This window comes from Protobothrops mucrosquamatus, unplaced genomic scaffold (genome assembly GCF_001527695.2).
Source record: "Protobothrops mucrosquamatus isolate PMUCROS unplaced genomic scaffold, P.Mucros_1.0 scaffold4752, whole genome shotgun sequence".
Taxonomy (NCBI): domain Eukaryota; kingdom Metazoa; phylum Chordata; class Lepidosauria; order Squamata; family Viperidae; genus Protobothrops; species Protobothrops mucrosquamatus.
In genome coordinates this window covers 56390-71367 of record NW_015390644.1, presented here as the reverse complement: position 1 = coordinate 71367, position 14978 = coordinate 56390, and the positions used below count along the sequence as shown (strand labels likewise).

Below are 14978 nucleotides of genomic sequence, written 5' to 3'. Positions count from 1 at the left end.
AGTTACAGATGCAAAAACAGCATTCAGTAAATTGCATATGCACCTCCCGGGTACCAGCTATGGCAAAACAGGCGCACCTTCAATTCCCCCTTTAAAGCCAAACATGGGTGACTTACAGGGAACCGGCAAATTCCCGGTGTAAGGAATGTCGACAAACCTTGAGAGGGTTGGTTTATCTTGAATTCCTTTATTTATTGTATGCTGGCCAGAGTCCCTCTTTAAAGGAGCTGGGCAATTCAGAAATGGGAAGAAAAAAAGAAAAAAAAAAGAAAGAAGGATGAAAGGAAGGAAGGAAGGAAGGAAGGAAAAGACGGAAAGAAAGTAGGAGGGAGGGAAGGAAGGAAGGAAGGAAGAAAGAAAGAAAGAGAAAGAAAAAAGGAAGGAAAGAGAGAGAGAAAGAGAAAGAGAAAGAAAGAAAGAGAAAGAAAAAAGGAAGGAGAGAGAGAAAGAGAAAGAAAGGAAAGATAAAGAGAGAAAGAAAGAAAAAAAGAAAGAAAGAAGGAAGGAAAGAGAGAAAAAGGAAAAGAAAGAAAGGAAAAGAAAAAGAAAGGAAGGAAGGAAGGAAAGAGAGAGAAAGAGAGAAAGGGAGAGAAAGGAAAAGAAAGAAAGGAAAAGAAAAAGAAAGAAAGAAAGGAAGGAAGGAAGGAAGGAAGAAAAGACAGAGAAAGAAAGAAAGAAAGAAAGGAAGGAAGGAAGGAAGGAAAGAGACAAAGAGAGAGAAAGAAAGGAAGGAGAGAAAGAAAGGAAGGAAGGAAGGAAGAAAGGAAGGAAGGAAGGAAGGAAAGAAGGAAGGAAAGAAGGAAGGAAGGAAGGAAGGAAAGAAAAAGAGAGAGAGAAAGGAGAGAAAGAAAGAAAGGGAAAGAAAGACAAAGAGAGAGAGAAAGGAAGGAGAGAAAGAAAAAAAGAAAGCGAGAAAGAAAAAAGAAAGAAAGGAAGGAAGAAAAACTATGAAGAACAAGAAGGATGGTTCCCCAGCTCACTTCTCATGTTACAAAGATAGGGAACTTTGTCTACCTGGCAAAGTTATCCCAAAGGTGCTTTTTTTTTTCCTTTCAAGAGTCAACTGGACTTTCTTGTTTTTCTTTGAAGACGTTTCGCTTCTCCTCCAGGAAGCTTCTTCAGCCCTGACTGGATGGTGGGGAATGGAAGGATCCAAGCAGCTTCGCTTCTCATTCTGCAAGGAGTAGAAATCCTTCCATTCCCCCACCCTCCCGTCAGAGCTGAAGAAGCTTCTGGGATGAGAAGCGAAATGTCTTCAAAGAAAAACCAGGAAGTCCAGTTGCCTTGCGACCAAAGCCTCTTTGGGACGTTCCAGAAAAAGCGTTGTGACTGTCTCTCCTATCGTATCAAAGGAAGGATGGGCACCTACGACTAGCTTGATTATTAAATTAACTCGCTTTCTGAGTTCGCAAAGCCAAATGGACCACGTACCCCGGGACCCCCCCAACTCTCTAACTCCCTAAGTCAACTCTACTTGTATGGTTGGGTGGAAGCAGGTATTAAAAATGTGCACGCAAGCAATGTATTCAGTGGGAACTATGGTCTCTCCTTAAATAGGATGCGTGCTCTCGCCGAACAAGGCTTCCCTGTCATTTTAATGGGGAAAGATAACAGCACAGTATCCATTGCAGTTTTGATAATTGTGACTGTAAACATGCTTCTTATCAATTGCACGGCTATTCTGGGCATTGCCTATCATCTGTGTGCCAGTCTGGTTTTATCTAACAGATAGCACACAAAGAGCTGTCTGCTATTCATCTAAAGCACAAGGCTTAGTAAGGTACTCTCTCTCTCTCTTTCTCTCTCTCTCTCTCTCTCTCTCTCTTTAATTATTACATTATAAAACACAAATAATAGCCAAGTTCTGTGCTATTTACACAACAGGAACTGGAAGCAATTAGCACCGTCCTGATGAGAGGACATGAAAACATTCAAAATAGAAAATGTGCATCGGTGTTAATATGTATGATTCAGAGATATAAACAGACCGAGAGTGGCTGAAATTGTATAGATAAGGCTGAATATATAAGACCGGGTAAAGCACCTGGAATGATTTTGTAATATGAAAAGAAATAAAAGAGAGCAAATCCTTGAGCTTAATCTTAAAAAGTCTCCACCGCATTGTTGTTTATGAATACTAAAGGAGAAATACAAGAAAAGAGAAATAAAAGCTGCCCGGGTATTAAAGTCTTAAGCCTCTCGCTTTGCCATTCTTGGCGTTCACAATGATTTGGTGTTCTGGATTTATCTTTTTATTTAGCTCAAGATCTAGCCTGATCAAACGATCGGGGAGCAGACTTTCCATGGCTAAAGTGCAGTGGTTGTTCAATAGGTTGCATCCAGTTTTACAACCTATTTTGCCACCATCGTTAAATCAGTCGTTGTTAAACGAATCGTATCTTCATTAAGCGAATCGGGCATCCCAACATTGACTTTGCCATCTGGGAAGGTCACAGATGGTGATTCCTTGAACCCGGGATGCTTCAACCCTTGTCAATACGTGCCCATGGCCAAGCACCTGGATTTTAATCACGTGACCGCGGGGGGACGCTGGAATGACTGGAAAAACGGTCACAAGTCCATTTTTTTCAGCGCCGTTGTAATCTTGAATGGTTGCTAAATGAATGATAGGAAGTCGTGGGCTACCCACACACCAGAGGAAATGAGAAACGAGAGAGAGAGAGAGAGAGAGAGAGAGAGAGAGAGAGAGAGAGAGAGAGAGAGAGAGAGAGAGAGAGAGAGAGANAGTTACAGATGCAAAAACAGCATTCAGTAAATTGCATATGCACCTCCCGGGTACCAGCTATGGCAAAACAGGCGCACCTTCAATTCCCCCTTTAAAGCCAAACATGGGTGACTTACAGGGAACCGGCAAATTCCCGGTGTAAGGAATGTCGACAAACCTTGAGAGGGTTGGTTTATCTTGAATTCCTTTATTTATTGTACGCTGGCCAGAGTCCCTCTTTAAGGGAGCTGGGCAATTCAGAAATGGGAAGAAAAAAAGAAAAAAAAGGAAAGAAGGATGGAAGGAAGGAAGGAAGGAAGGAAGGAAGGAAGGAAGGAAGGAAGGAAGGAAGGAAGGAAGGAAGGAAGGAAGGAAGGAAAAGACGGAAAGAAAGAAGGAGGGAAGGAAGGAAGGAAGGAAGGAAGGAAGGAAGGAAGAAAGAAAGAAAGAAAGAAAGAGAAAGAAAAAAGGAAGGAAAGAGAGAGAGAAAGAGAAAGAAAGAAAGAGAAAGAAAAAAGGAAGGAGAGAAAGAGAAAGAGAAAGAAAGGAAAGATAAAGAGAGAAAGAAAGAAAAAAGAAAGAAGGAAGGAAAGAGAGAGAAAGAGAAAGGAAAAGAAAGGAAAAGAAAAAGAAAGGAAGGAAGGAAGGAAAGAGAGAGAAAGAGAGAGAAAGGAAAAGAAAAAGAAAGAAAGAAAGGAAGAAAAGACAGAGAAAGAAAGAAAGAAAGAAAGAAAGAAAGGAAGGAAGGAAGGAAGGAAGGAAGGAAGGAAAGAGACAAAGAGAGAGAAAGAAAGGAAGGAGAGAAAGAAAGGAAGGAAGAAAGAAAGAAAGAAAGAAAGAAAGAAAGGAAGGAAGGAAGGAAGGAAGGAAGGAAAGAAGGAAGGAAGGAAGGAAAGAAAAAGAGAGAGAGAAAGAAAGGAGAGAAAGAAAGAAAGGGAAAGAAAGACAAAGAGAAAGAGAGAAAGAAAGGAAGGAGAGAAAGAAAAAAAGAAAGCGAGAAAGAAAAAAGAAAGAAAGAAAGAAAGAAAAACTACGAAGAACAAGAAGGATGGTTCCCGAGCTCACTTCTCATGTTACAAAGATAGGGCACTTTGTCTACCTGGCAAAGTTATCCCAAAGGTGCTTTTTCTTTCTTTCAAGAGTCAACTGGACTTTCTTGTTTTTCTTTGAAGACGTTTCGCTTCTCCTCCAAGAAGCTTCTTCAGCCCTGACTGGAGGGTGGGGAATGGAAGGATCCAAGAAGCTTCGCTTCTCATTCTGCAAGGAGTATAAATCCTTCCATTCCCCCACCCTCCCGTCAGAGCTGAAGAAGCTTCTGGGAGGAGAAGCGAAACGTCTTCAAAGATAAACCAGGAAGTCCAGTTGCCTTGTGACCAAAGCCCCGTTGGGACGTTCCAGAAAAAGCGTTGTGACTGTCTCTTCTATCGTATCAAAGGAAGGCTGGGCACCTACGACTAGCTTGATTATTAAATTAACTCGCTTTCTGAGTTCGTAAAGCCAACCGCTAACCAAATGGACCACCTACCCCGGGACCCCCCAACTCTCTAACTCCCTAGTGCAGTGGTTCTCAACCTGTGGGTCGGGACCCCATTTGGGGTCGATCGATCATTTCATGGGGGTCGCCAAGCAAGGCTGTCCGCCATTTTTTTTGTCCACCATTTTTTTGTCTGCCATTTTCCCCCCTTTTCCGGCGGGTGCCTTACCTCCCTTGGGCTGGGCCAGCTGGTGGTCAGCCTGCTCTGTCTCTGCCGCTTGCCAGCTACGCCTCGGCTGGCGCAGGGGGCGGAACCACACATGCGCAGCGCTCCTGGGCAGGGAAAGTCCTCGACTTACGACCGGTTTAGTCCTTGACTTACGACCGGTTGGGGTCACGGCATTAAAAAGGTTGAGAACCACTGCCCTAGTGGGTGGAAGCAGGTATTAAAAATGTGCACGCAAGCAATGTATTCAGTGGGAACTATGGTCTCTCCTCAAATAGGATGCGTGCTCTCATCGAACAAGGCTTCCCTGCCATTTTAATGGGGAAAGATAACAGCACTGTATCCATTGCAGTTTTGATAATTGTGACTGTAAACATGCTTCTTATCAATTGCACGGCTATTCTGGGCATTGCCTATCATCTGTGTGCCAGTCTGGTTTTATCTAACAGATAGCACACAAAGAGATGTCTGCTATTCATCTGAAGCACAAGGCTTAGTAAGGTACTCTCTCTCTCTCTCTCTCTCTCTCTCTCTCTCTCTCTCTCTCTCTCTCTCTCTCTCTTTAATTATTACATTATAAAACACAAATAATAGCCAAGTTCTGTGCTATTTACACAACAGGAACTGGAAGCAATTAGCACCGTCCTGATGAGAGGACATGAAAACATTCAAAATAGAAAATGCGCATCGGTGTTAATATGTATGATTCAGAGATATAAACAGACCGAGAGTGGCTGAAATTGTATAGATAAGGCTGAATATATAAGGCCGGGTAAAGCACCTGGAATGATTTTGTAACATGAAAAGAAATAAAAGAGAGCAAATCCTTGAGCTTAATCTTAAAAAGTCTCCACCGCATTGTTGTTTATGAATACTAAAGGAGAAATACAAGAAAAGAGAAATAAAAGCTGCCCAGGTATTAAAGTCTTAAGCCTCTCGCTTTGCCATTCTTTGCGTTCACAATGATTTGGTGTTCTGGATTTATCTTTTTATTTAGCTCAAGATCTAGCCTGATCAAACGATCGGGAGCAGACTTTCCTTGGCTAAAGTGCAGTGGTTGTTCAATACAGTAGGTTGCATCCAGTTTTACAACCTATTTTGCCACCATCGTTAAATCATCGTTAAATCATCGTTAAATCAATCGTTGTTAAACGAATCGTATCGTTTAACAACGAGAGAGAGAGAGAGAGAGAGAGAGAGAGAGAGAGAGAGAGAGACAGACACAGACACAGACAGAGACAGAGACAGAGACAGAGAGACAGAGAGACAGAGAGAGAAACAGAGAGAGAGAGAGAGAAGGAAAAGAAACCCTACCAAATAAATTCCACTTATTTTGTACCCAGCTAGGGTAAACATTGGAAAGTAGGAAGTAGCCTTATTCCAGAATAATCAATATTCTTTACTTTTGGGAATTCAGGTGGTCCTTGACCCATGAGCACAATGGAGCCCAGAATTGATGTTGCTAAGTGAGAAATTTGTCAAGTGGGGTTTGCCCTGTTTTGCGACCTTTCTTGCCACGGATGTTAAGGGAATCACTGCAGTTGATAAATTGGTAATCTGGTTGTTAAGTGAATCCAGCTGTCCCCGTTGACTTTGTTGGTCAGAAGGTCTCAAAAGGGGATCGCATGACCTGGGGACACTGCAACCGTCACAAGTACATGTCAGTTGCCAAGCCTCTGAATTTTGATCACGTGACCATGGAGATGCTGCAATGGCCGTAAGTGCGAAAAATGGTCCTACGTCACTTTTTTCAGCGGCGCTGTCATTTCGAACGGTCACTAAACAATGGCAAGGTTGTAAGGCAAGGACCCTCTTTATTTGTTGTAGAAGGGAATGAAAGGTGTAACCAGCAAGGCAGCCACCCACGTAAAATATCACAAAGGTATCGGTAATCGATAGGAGCTAAGCAAAGGGCGAGAACAAAAAGAAATTGCAAAAATATTCTTTTTTTTTCAAAAAAAAAAGCAAGTTACAAAGGGGAGGGAGGGAGGGAGAAGAATTTGTCTCATCAGAATCTCCAAATGGGGGAATGGCTTTATCTTTTTGTTCTCCGGGGTCTTCAATTCAGAGGTTCGTTTAATCTTGGATGGAATATGTAGTTATCACAGCAGGCTGTCATCCTGGGTCTGTCATCTGCAGAGGTCTCTAATCCCTTATGAAAGGCTTCAAAGCTGGGAGCTGTCAACAGACCTTCTGACAAAGAATCCTACAGGGTGAAACTACGTCACAAAACACTGGCGATTTTTTTAAGACAAATGCCAAGTTTTTCTTTTGAAGGCTCCTTCATCTTCGTCTTGGCGAGCCAGGTTCTTAAAAATTTTTGGGGGGGAAACCCACGAGGGCACAGATTGTCTCCCTGTAGGTGCTCCTCGACTTATAACCGTTTGTTTAGCGATGGTTCAAAGTTACAACAGTACTGAGAAAGTGACTTAGGACCTGTCATCACACAACCGTTGCAGCATCCTCATGGTCACATGAGTGAGTGAAAGAATGACGGGCCCAAGATCACTCAGATGGCTTTCCGAGCTAAAGTGGGACTAGAACTCACCGTCTCCTGGCGATTGGCGCAAAGTCACCTAGCCGGCTTTCCTGCCTACGGTTGGGACTAGAATTCAGTCCAAAGTCATCTAGCCAGGTGGGATTAGAACTCACCATCTCACCATCTCCTGGCGATTGGCCCAAGTCACCCAGCTGGCTTTCAGGCCTAAGGAGGGACTAGAAGTCACCGTCTCCTGGTGATTGGCCCAAAGTCACCCAGCTGGTTTTCATGCCTAAGGAGGGACTAGAACTCCCAGTCTCCTGATGATTGGTTCAAAGTCACCCAGCCAGCTTTCATGCCTAAAGTGGGACTAGAAATCACCGTCTCCTGGTGATTGGCCCATAGTCACCTAGCCGGCTTTCATGCCTAAGGTGGGACTAGAACTCACCGTCTCCTGGTGATTGGTTCAAAGTCACCCAGCCAGCTTTCATGCCTAAAGTGGGACTAGAAATCACCGTCTCCTGCTGATTGGCCCTAAGTCACCCAGTTGGCTTTCATGGCTAAGGCTAAACTAGAGCTCACCTGGTGACTGACCTAAAGTCATCCACTTGGTTTTCATGCCTAAGGCATAACTAGAACTCACCGTCTCCTGGTGATCAGCCCAAAGTCACCCAACTGGCTCTCACAGCTAAGATGGACTAGAACTCTCTCGCTTTCTAACCTGGTGGCCTTAACCTCTAGTCCAGGAGTGTCAAACTTGCCGCGTCATGGGACATGTCGCGACATATGGCGACTTTTTCCCCATTGCCGGAGCTGGGGTGGGCGCGGCTTCTGCGTGATGCAGTTTGACATCCCTGCTCTAGACCAAGCTAGCTCACTAGACCAAACTGGCCCTCCAGATGTTGGAGGAGAACCTATTCCCAAGAGATGGGCTGCTAGTAAGTGGGTTTGTTCCCAGGTCCTCAACCTCCTCATTCTGAGAGGTTTCAGGTAAAACATCCCCGTCAACCTCAACACCTCAAGAATTTACTCAAGTGTCCCCATTTTGTCCTCTCCGTCGTCCTGTTGTAGAGCCTTCAGACCCTTCTCTCCACCTCATGAAGGAATAAGACCTCCTCTGCATCTTCTCCTCTGTGTCTTCTTCCCCCTCCATCCTTCCACTCCACTCCCAGGGGTCTGCCACCCCACCTCTTCCTCACCTTATTTGCTTCGTGGCCCCAACGCAAAATAAACACGTTCAAAAATGCGTCAACAGCTTCTAAAATAAACTTCCGTTGGAGAACATCTGCTCCACAGCCAGACAATGTTTATCCAGCAACCTTTTTCCCCCTCCTTTTCTGATTTATTCCTTCACCTGTTACCACGGTCTCCCACCAGCTTCTGGAGAGACCGGCGCTTTGATCACGCTGAGAAAATGCTTCCATTCTCCACTAAACATCCAGGTAATTTATTTGCGGCTTTTAGTGATTTTGTTCGCAATCTTCCAACAAATCAGAAGTAGCAATTTGGACTAATTTAGGCTTCAAGGCCAGACACCGGGAGAAGGGAACCAGCCTATGGGGTTGATTTCTGCCCCATTGCTGAAAACAAGCCAAAGAAAAACATGAACGTTGAACTTCAACCTTAAATTTCACGTTAGTGTGAAAGAATAATAAAAGGGATGGGAAATATCAAAGCTTGAGTGAAGAGAAGGTCCTGAATGCCAGTCATGAGACAAAACCTCAACTAATTTGCATGCTGGCCCCAATCACAAACCCTCACCCCTCCTTCAAATTCTAGGAGGAACCACCATTGCTAGACAGGTCATCTTCGACTTATAACTGTTTGTTTAATGACCATTTGAAGGTGCAATGGCATTGAAAAAAATGGCTGAAAAATGGCCGCCTTTTGCAATTGACTGATGGCGAATGTGTCAATGCCAATCAAGGTGTCCAAGTGGTGCTGCAGTTGTTTTGGGATTGCACCCAAGGCGCCTATTACTATTGGTACTACATCATCATCACCATCATCATCATCATCATCATCATCATCGTCGTCATCGTCATTGTTGTTGCTTTGTTGTCTGGATACTTTCTGAATACATCGTATATACAAACAGTATTCACAGAGTAGACTGGACCATGTCCTCCTTACTAAAGGTTAATTCTGTGGAGTGCTTGGTGCCCTCTGAGGTTGGTTGTGAGCAGCGAGACCCCACATTTCAACACCTGAAGCTACAAACATTCTCTTCTGGAGATTATTTCAGAAGTTGAGTTAAATCTGTTGTAGACAATGGTTGCCCACTGGAAGTCAATCTGAGCCTCAATTCTGGCAAGGCTGCAACCCTCCCTTCCTACCTTCGTCTCCGTCCTCCTGGTGGTCCCGTCTTCTGAAGTCACAATAGAAACATGAGATGTGGGGGTGCCAGGATCTTCTTCGACGGTCACGGTCTCCTCCACCATCTCTTGAGGCTCTTGCATCATGGCTATGGAAGTCTGGTTGCTGGGACTTTGCTCCTGGAGAAGAAAGAAGGGATGACCTTAACAAATTTGCCCAAAAAAGGAGGAGGACAATTCTATGGTAAAATTTAAGGAGGTACAAACCCTTGCCCAAGTCACACCCCAAAATATGTAGGTCTGGAGCTTCCAAGACCTCGTTTTTGGCTCCATGTTTGCATGTTCCTTAATAGCTGCTGAGGAAAGATCATTGTTGAAGCCCCCTAGACCAGGGGTGTCCACACTTTGGCAACTTTTAAGACTTGTGGACTTCAAGTCTTGGGGAATCCTGGAAGTTGAAGTCCACAACTCTTAAAAGTTGCCAAGGGTGGACACCCCTGGACTAGTCCATCCAGATGTTTGTTCGCTCAATCCACAGATGGCTTTTGGTCTTTAAGACAGCCACTTAGCATTTGGAGGGGACCAGGATGAGTTCCAGTTCCTTGTGTTTGGGGATCTTCCCATCCCTTAGTTATCATCAAATCCTGGTTTATTGGAAAAAACTGGTTTATCCTACGAAGATTGTACAAAGATAAGGTTTACGGATTTTAGTCAGAATATCTCTTGTGTGCTTCCAAGGTCTTTAGCAAGTCCTCCGACATTCATTTTTCTCCTTGAAGGAGGAGGAGGAGAAGACAACCTAAAACCCCTTAGGAGCAGACCCGCACTTCCCTTTCACACTAAACAAACACACAGTTCTGAAAAGAAGCAATACAACATCAGGTGGCTACAGTGATTGTTTTTCTACCCTCTCCTTTTTACATACCCTGAAACCGTTTTGGCCCAATTCTGCCATTTTTTTAAAAAAAGGCAACCCTGCCCCCAAAACTCGTGAGTTTACTCTCATATTTTTTTAACGCACTTAACAACATTTTGCAAAGATTATTGTTATTACGGCTTGTCACACAGTCAGGCAGATGTTCACACTGGATTTGGAGCTTTTGCCCACCTGTCGAGTCCTTCCCCAAGACCTGGGATAGACCAGACGGGGATATTTGATGTTGTTAAAGGTGTCGGGGCAGGATGCCAGCCACTCAGAGGAAACCTGCCTTCTGCAATTGACTGAGGGGGAAGTTGTCAATGACAGGTCGTCCTTGACTTACAACCGTTCATTTAATGACCGTTCAAAGTCACAACAGCCCTGAAAAAAAGGGAGTTATGACGGATTTTCACTTAGGAACACTGCAGCTTCCCCACACCAGCGTGATCAAAATTCAGCCGCTTCGGCAAGCGACTCGTATTTATGACGGCTGCAGTGTGCAGAGGGGCCACGGGATCCCCTTTCGCGACCTTCTGACCAGCAAAATCAAGGGGGGAGCCAGATCCACTTAACAACGGTGTTCCTAGCTTAGCAACTGCAGTGGCCCACTTAACGACGGTCTCGCTTAGCGACGTAAATCTGGGGCTCAATTGTGGCCGTTAAAGTCAAGGATTCCTTGTACACAAATGTATCAGATGGTGTAATGTCGGATTTAGTTTGAAGAAGCTTATATATATCACAGAATTACTAAGGGACCCAGTCAACACGTTGTCTATTAAGCACTTGTTTGTAAAAAATTGAAAATTAATAAAATATTGATTTTTTAAAAAAGGAAAAAAAACCAGCCAAACGTTTGTTGGATTTTGGCGTTCGTTTGGCGAAATGCGCTCCTTTCTTCCCCCTTCAGTAAATTTCCTTAATGTTGACATTTAAAAAACAAAAAAACAACCCCTAATCTATGCATGTGTGTGTGTGTGTGTGTGTGTGTGTGTGTGAATTTTCCAGTAATGCTCACACTTTTGAGGTTAAACTGACGGAGGGGGCCCACCTTGTCGTTCTAATGGATGCCCTCAACAAGGGCAGTAAATGGCCTCGTTTCCAAGGAACCATTTACTGCTTCTTCACAAGAAATGGGTCTTGTCACTCTTTAAAAGCCATTTCCACGCTGCTTCCCCTCCCCAAGTCAAGCCGTGACGTCCATAGATATGACACCTCTGAATAACAAATACGGGACTCTAAATCTATGGAGTTACTTAGCAGCATTACTAATAGTTGAAGGACTCTCTCAGTACAGGAAGGGCTGTCACAGGGAAGAAGGTGCTAATTTATTCTCCATCCCACCGGAAGGAGGACAAGAAGCAACTCAGAAGCAGATCCGACCTGGAAATAAGCAGGATATTTCGTGACAGGCAGAAGGATAAGTCAATGGAGTGGCTTCCTTCCATTGCTTCTGGTCTTGCCCCCAAGTGGCTTTGGAAGAAGAGAGGTCAATCTCTTCTCCAAAGCCCCTGAAGGCAGGACAAGAAGCCATGGATGGAGACTCATCAAGGAGAGAAGCAACCTAGAACTAAGGAGGAATTTCACGACGGTGAGAACAATCAACCAGTGGAAGAACTTGCCTCCAGAAGTTGTGAATGCTCCAACACTGGAAGTTTTTAAAGAAGAGATTGGACAGCCACTTGCCTGAGCAGGGGTTTGGACTAGATGACCTCCAAGGTCTCTTCCAACCCTGTTATTCTGTTATTCCAGAAGTTGTGGGGTGCTCCATCACCGGAGGTCTTCAAGAGAAGATTGGACCACCATTTATCCAGGATGGTATGAGGACTCCTAACATAGGCAGGGGGGTCGGACTAGAAGACCTCCAAGGTCCCTTCCAGCCCTAGCACTCTATGATTTGCATCGCTCTTGAACCAGTCTCCATTTTTCATCGTTCTTCACACTTCACAAGCCTTGAGATGGGAGGAAAGGACATCCCTCTTAAATGCCTGCCCTCGCAACATTCCATCTACTGAACCAGGGCAAGGAAGCTGGTTGTGTTATGGCCCTGGCAGAAATGCAGAGATTCAATTCAGGGGGAGTTGAGTGTTTCAAAGTCAGTCTTCAAAGCAATTCGAAACACCTCGCTCAATTGGTTTCGAAAGAGCCGGATACAATTCAGGGATGTGATGGGCTGCCTTTTTTCCAAGGATTTGAACTGAGCTTATTCCAGTTCCTTCCTTCCTTCCTTCCCTTCCTTCCTTCCTTCCCTCCCTCCCTCCCTTCTTTCCTCCCATCCATCTTTTCATCTTTCCTTCCTTCACGCCCTTCCATCCATCCATTCATCCATCCATCAGCTCCTTCCTTCTTTCTCCATCCCATCCATCCATCCATCCATCCTTTCTTCCTTCTCTCCCTTCTTTCCATCCATCCATTTATCCATTTCCTTCCTCCCTCCCTCCTTCCCATCCATCATTTCCTTCCTTCCTTCCTTCCTTCCTTCCTTCCTCCCCTATCTCCCTCCCTCATTGTCCTTCCTTCCTTCCTTCCTTCCTTCCTTCTTTCCTTCCTTCCTTCCTTCCTTCCCATCTTCCTCCCTCTCATCTTCCTTCCTTCCTGGCTGATATTCTCCAGCACTGAATTCTGACCAGTAATTCAGAGATGGTTGATTTATCTCATAGGAGTCCAACTTTTGCAATAAAAGTTAACTGGAAAACCCAATTACGTATCCTCCCTCCCTCTCCTTATCCCCAAAGCCACAGGAGTTATTAATTTCACCACAGTGGTGGCGCTCGTGATGATGTTGACATATATGAGATTCGTGCAAACTCACTCTCTCTATTTTGATCAGCGTGGGAAGACCCACCTGGATTGTTGATCTAAATAGAACAACAAGATATATAGAGTTTAAAAACGGTCTCCCTGGATATTCTTGTTTTAGAGAACTCCTGTAATTGTTAAGAGGGAGGGGAATTTGCTTCAAAAAAAAAACACCTTTTGTTTTGAAGGCATAGATAAACAGTTATACACTTTGAAACTTGTGTTCTTTTATGAACGCAACTTATTTGGAGTTTATTTTAGTCACGCTGTCCACGGGGAGGCTGAAACGGTCGTAAGTGCGAAAAACGGTCATAAGACACTTTTTTTAGTGCTTTGAACGGTCACTAAATGGACTGTTGTTAAATCAAGGACTATCTGTACATAGAGAACCTTCACTAATGCCTGGAAGTTAAAGATCAAAGATCCAGTCAGGAATCGTTGGGACAATACCTCAACTTTGTTGTATAGATTTTTAGTTAGGGTTCTCTTAATTTGATTGTAGGTCAGCCCCTATCACACCCTTTGCAAATATTTATGAACTCTTACAATGCAAGGCAAAACATTGGTCCCAAAAATCTGATTCCTTCTTCTGGACTGGAGGCTAAAACATATAAGGAACGGTTGCTGGAACTGGGTATGTCTAGTTTAATGAAGAGAAGGACGAGGGGGGACATGATAGCAGTCTTCCAAATAGAGTCCCCGACGGGGTTTCTTCTCCCTCAGTTCGATAAGAGGTTTCGCGGACTTCCGTCCTGTTCTTCGTTGCCTACCTTTGACTAGTTCCTCTCTTCGTTGGACCTTGATTCCTCTTTGAAGGACTGTCAATCTTGTTAATTGGTCACCTTGTTGGACGGAGGTCTTCGCCACTTACGAGGTTGTGACCTTCAAATTAAGAAGAGACTGGACAGCCATTTGTCCGAAATGGTATAGGGTTTCTTGCCTGAGCTAGGGGTTGGACTAGATGACCTCCAAGGTCCCTTCCAACTTTATTATTAGTATCGTTGTTGTTGTTGTTATTTGGTATTGATCTCCCAAAGCCAGGAAAATTCCAAAGAAAAAAAATTAGGTCCAACTGATTCTCCCCAAGAATGAGTCCAGCAAGGAATTTTATTTCCAGTTTGGTCTTCCAAACTATTTGCCTATTGGAAGATAACACCTCTCTAAAAAAAAAAAAGTCTCCCAGGATTGTCGTTTCCAAGACTAATTTTGTTTTTGGTTGTTTTTTTTTAAAGAAGGCTCTATGGTTCTTTTGGAACTTACTTTATGTATGGATACCTTCCACGTTTCCAAGATTTGCTTGGCCCGCAGGCAGGGAAGGATGCAAAAGTGGGGGGGGACTTTTATTTGTGTTCAAAATATATTTTGAAAATATATTTTCAAAGAGTTGCAAAAAAAAATAAATCTTGAAAAGAGTAAAAAAAAAACACACTTATTTTTCCGCCTAGTACAGTATTCTTCTCAGACTTAATGACACCAAGAAGGAATTTATTGCTTGAGGAACTCGAGCCAAGAGGAGATAAGGTGAAAAGTCAGGAGATGGAACACCAGTTTGAAAGACATTACTCCTTCTAAGAATGTTATTGATTGATTGATGATTGATTGGTTATCTGCCATCCACTGCATGTTTGACTTTTAACAACTACGTAGGTTTTCCCCAGGATAATCTGCGCCAACCTGGTCCTTCAGCTCTTCCAAAAGAGTCCCCTTGGCTAAGTCCATCCACCTTGCTGGTGATTGTCCTTTTCTTTCAGAGTTATGAATATTAATGATAATCTAATATAAATGCTTCGGAAGGAGAAGGACTGGCCCAAGGTTAACCATGACTTCCATGGTTGGCTACAGGTTTAAAACTGAATGCCCCCAACCCTTATATCCTTGCATTTTTATTTTCACCCAGAGGAAACACTGCGAGGAAGAGATAAGTTCAAAATTAGAAGGAAGGAAGGAAGGAAGGAAAAAAGGAAGGAAAGAAGGAAGGAAGGAAGGGAAAGAAAGAAAGAAAGAAAGAAAGAAAGAAAGAAAGAAAGAAAGAAAGAAAGAAAGA

The 14978-nt window shown here is 43.8% G+C and overlaps 1 protein-coding gene across 1 annotated transcript in view; it reads right to left on the bottom strand.

The window, feature by feature from the left end:
• LOC107299280 (armadillo repeat protein deleted in velo-cardio-facial syndrome homolog) overlaps positions 1-14978 on the bottom strand; it is a gene marked incomplete at its 3' end in the record, with an annotated part of 85289 nt that overhangs the window by 21047 nt on the left and 49264 nt on the right. Inside the window, exon 2 of the mRNA XM_015828642.1 lies at positions 9241-9399. Within this exon, the coding sequence (XP_015684128.1) occupies positions 9241-9399 (159 nt within the window). The remainder of the gene's footprint in view (positions 1-9240; positions 9400-14978) is intronic.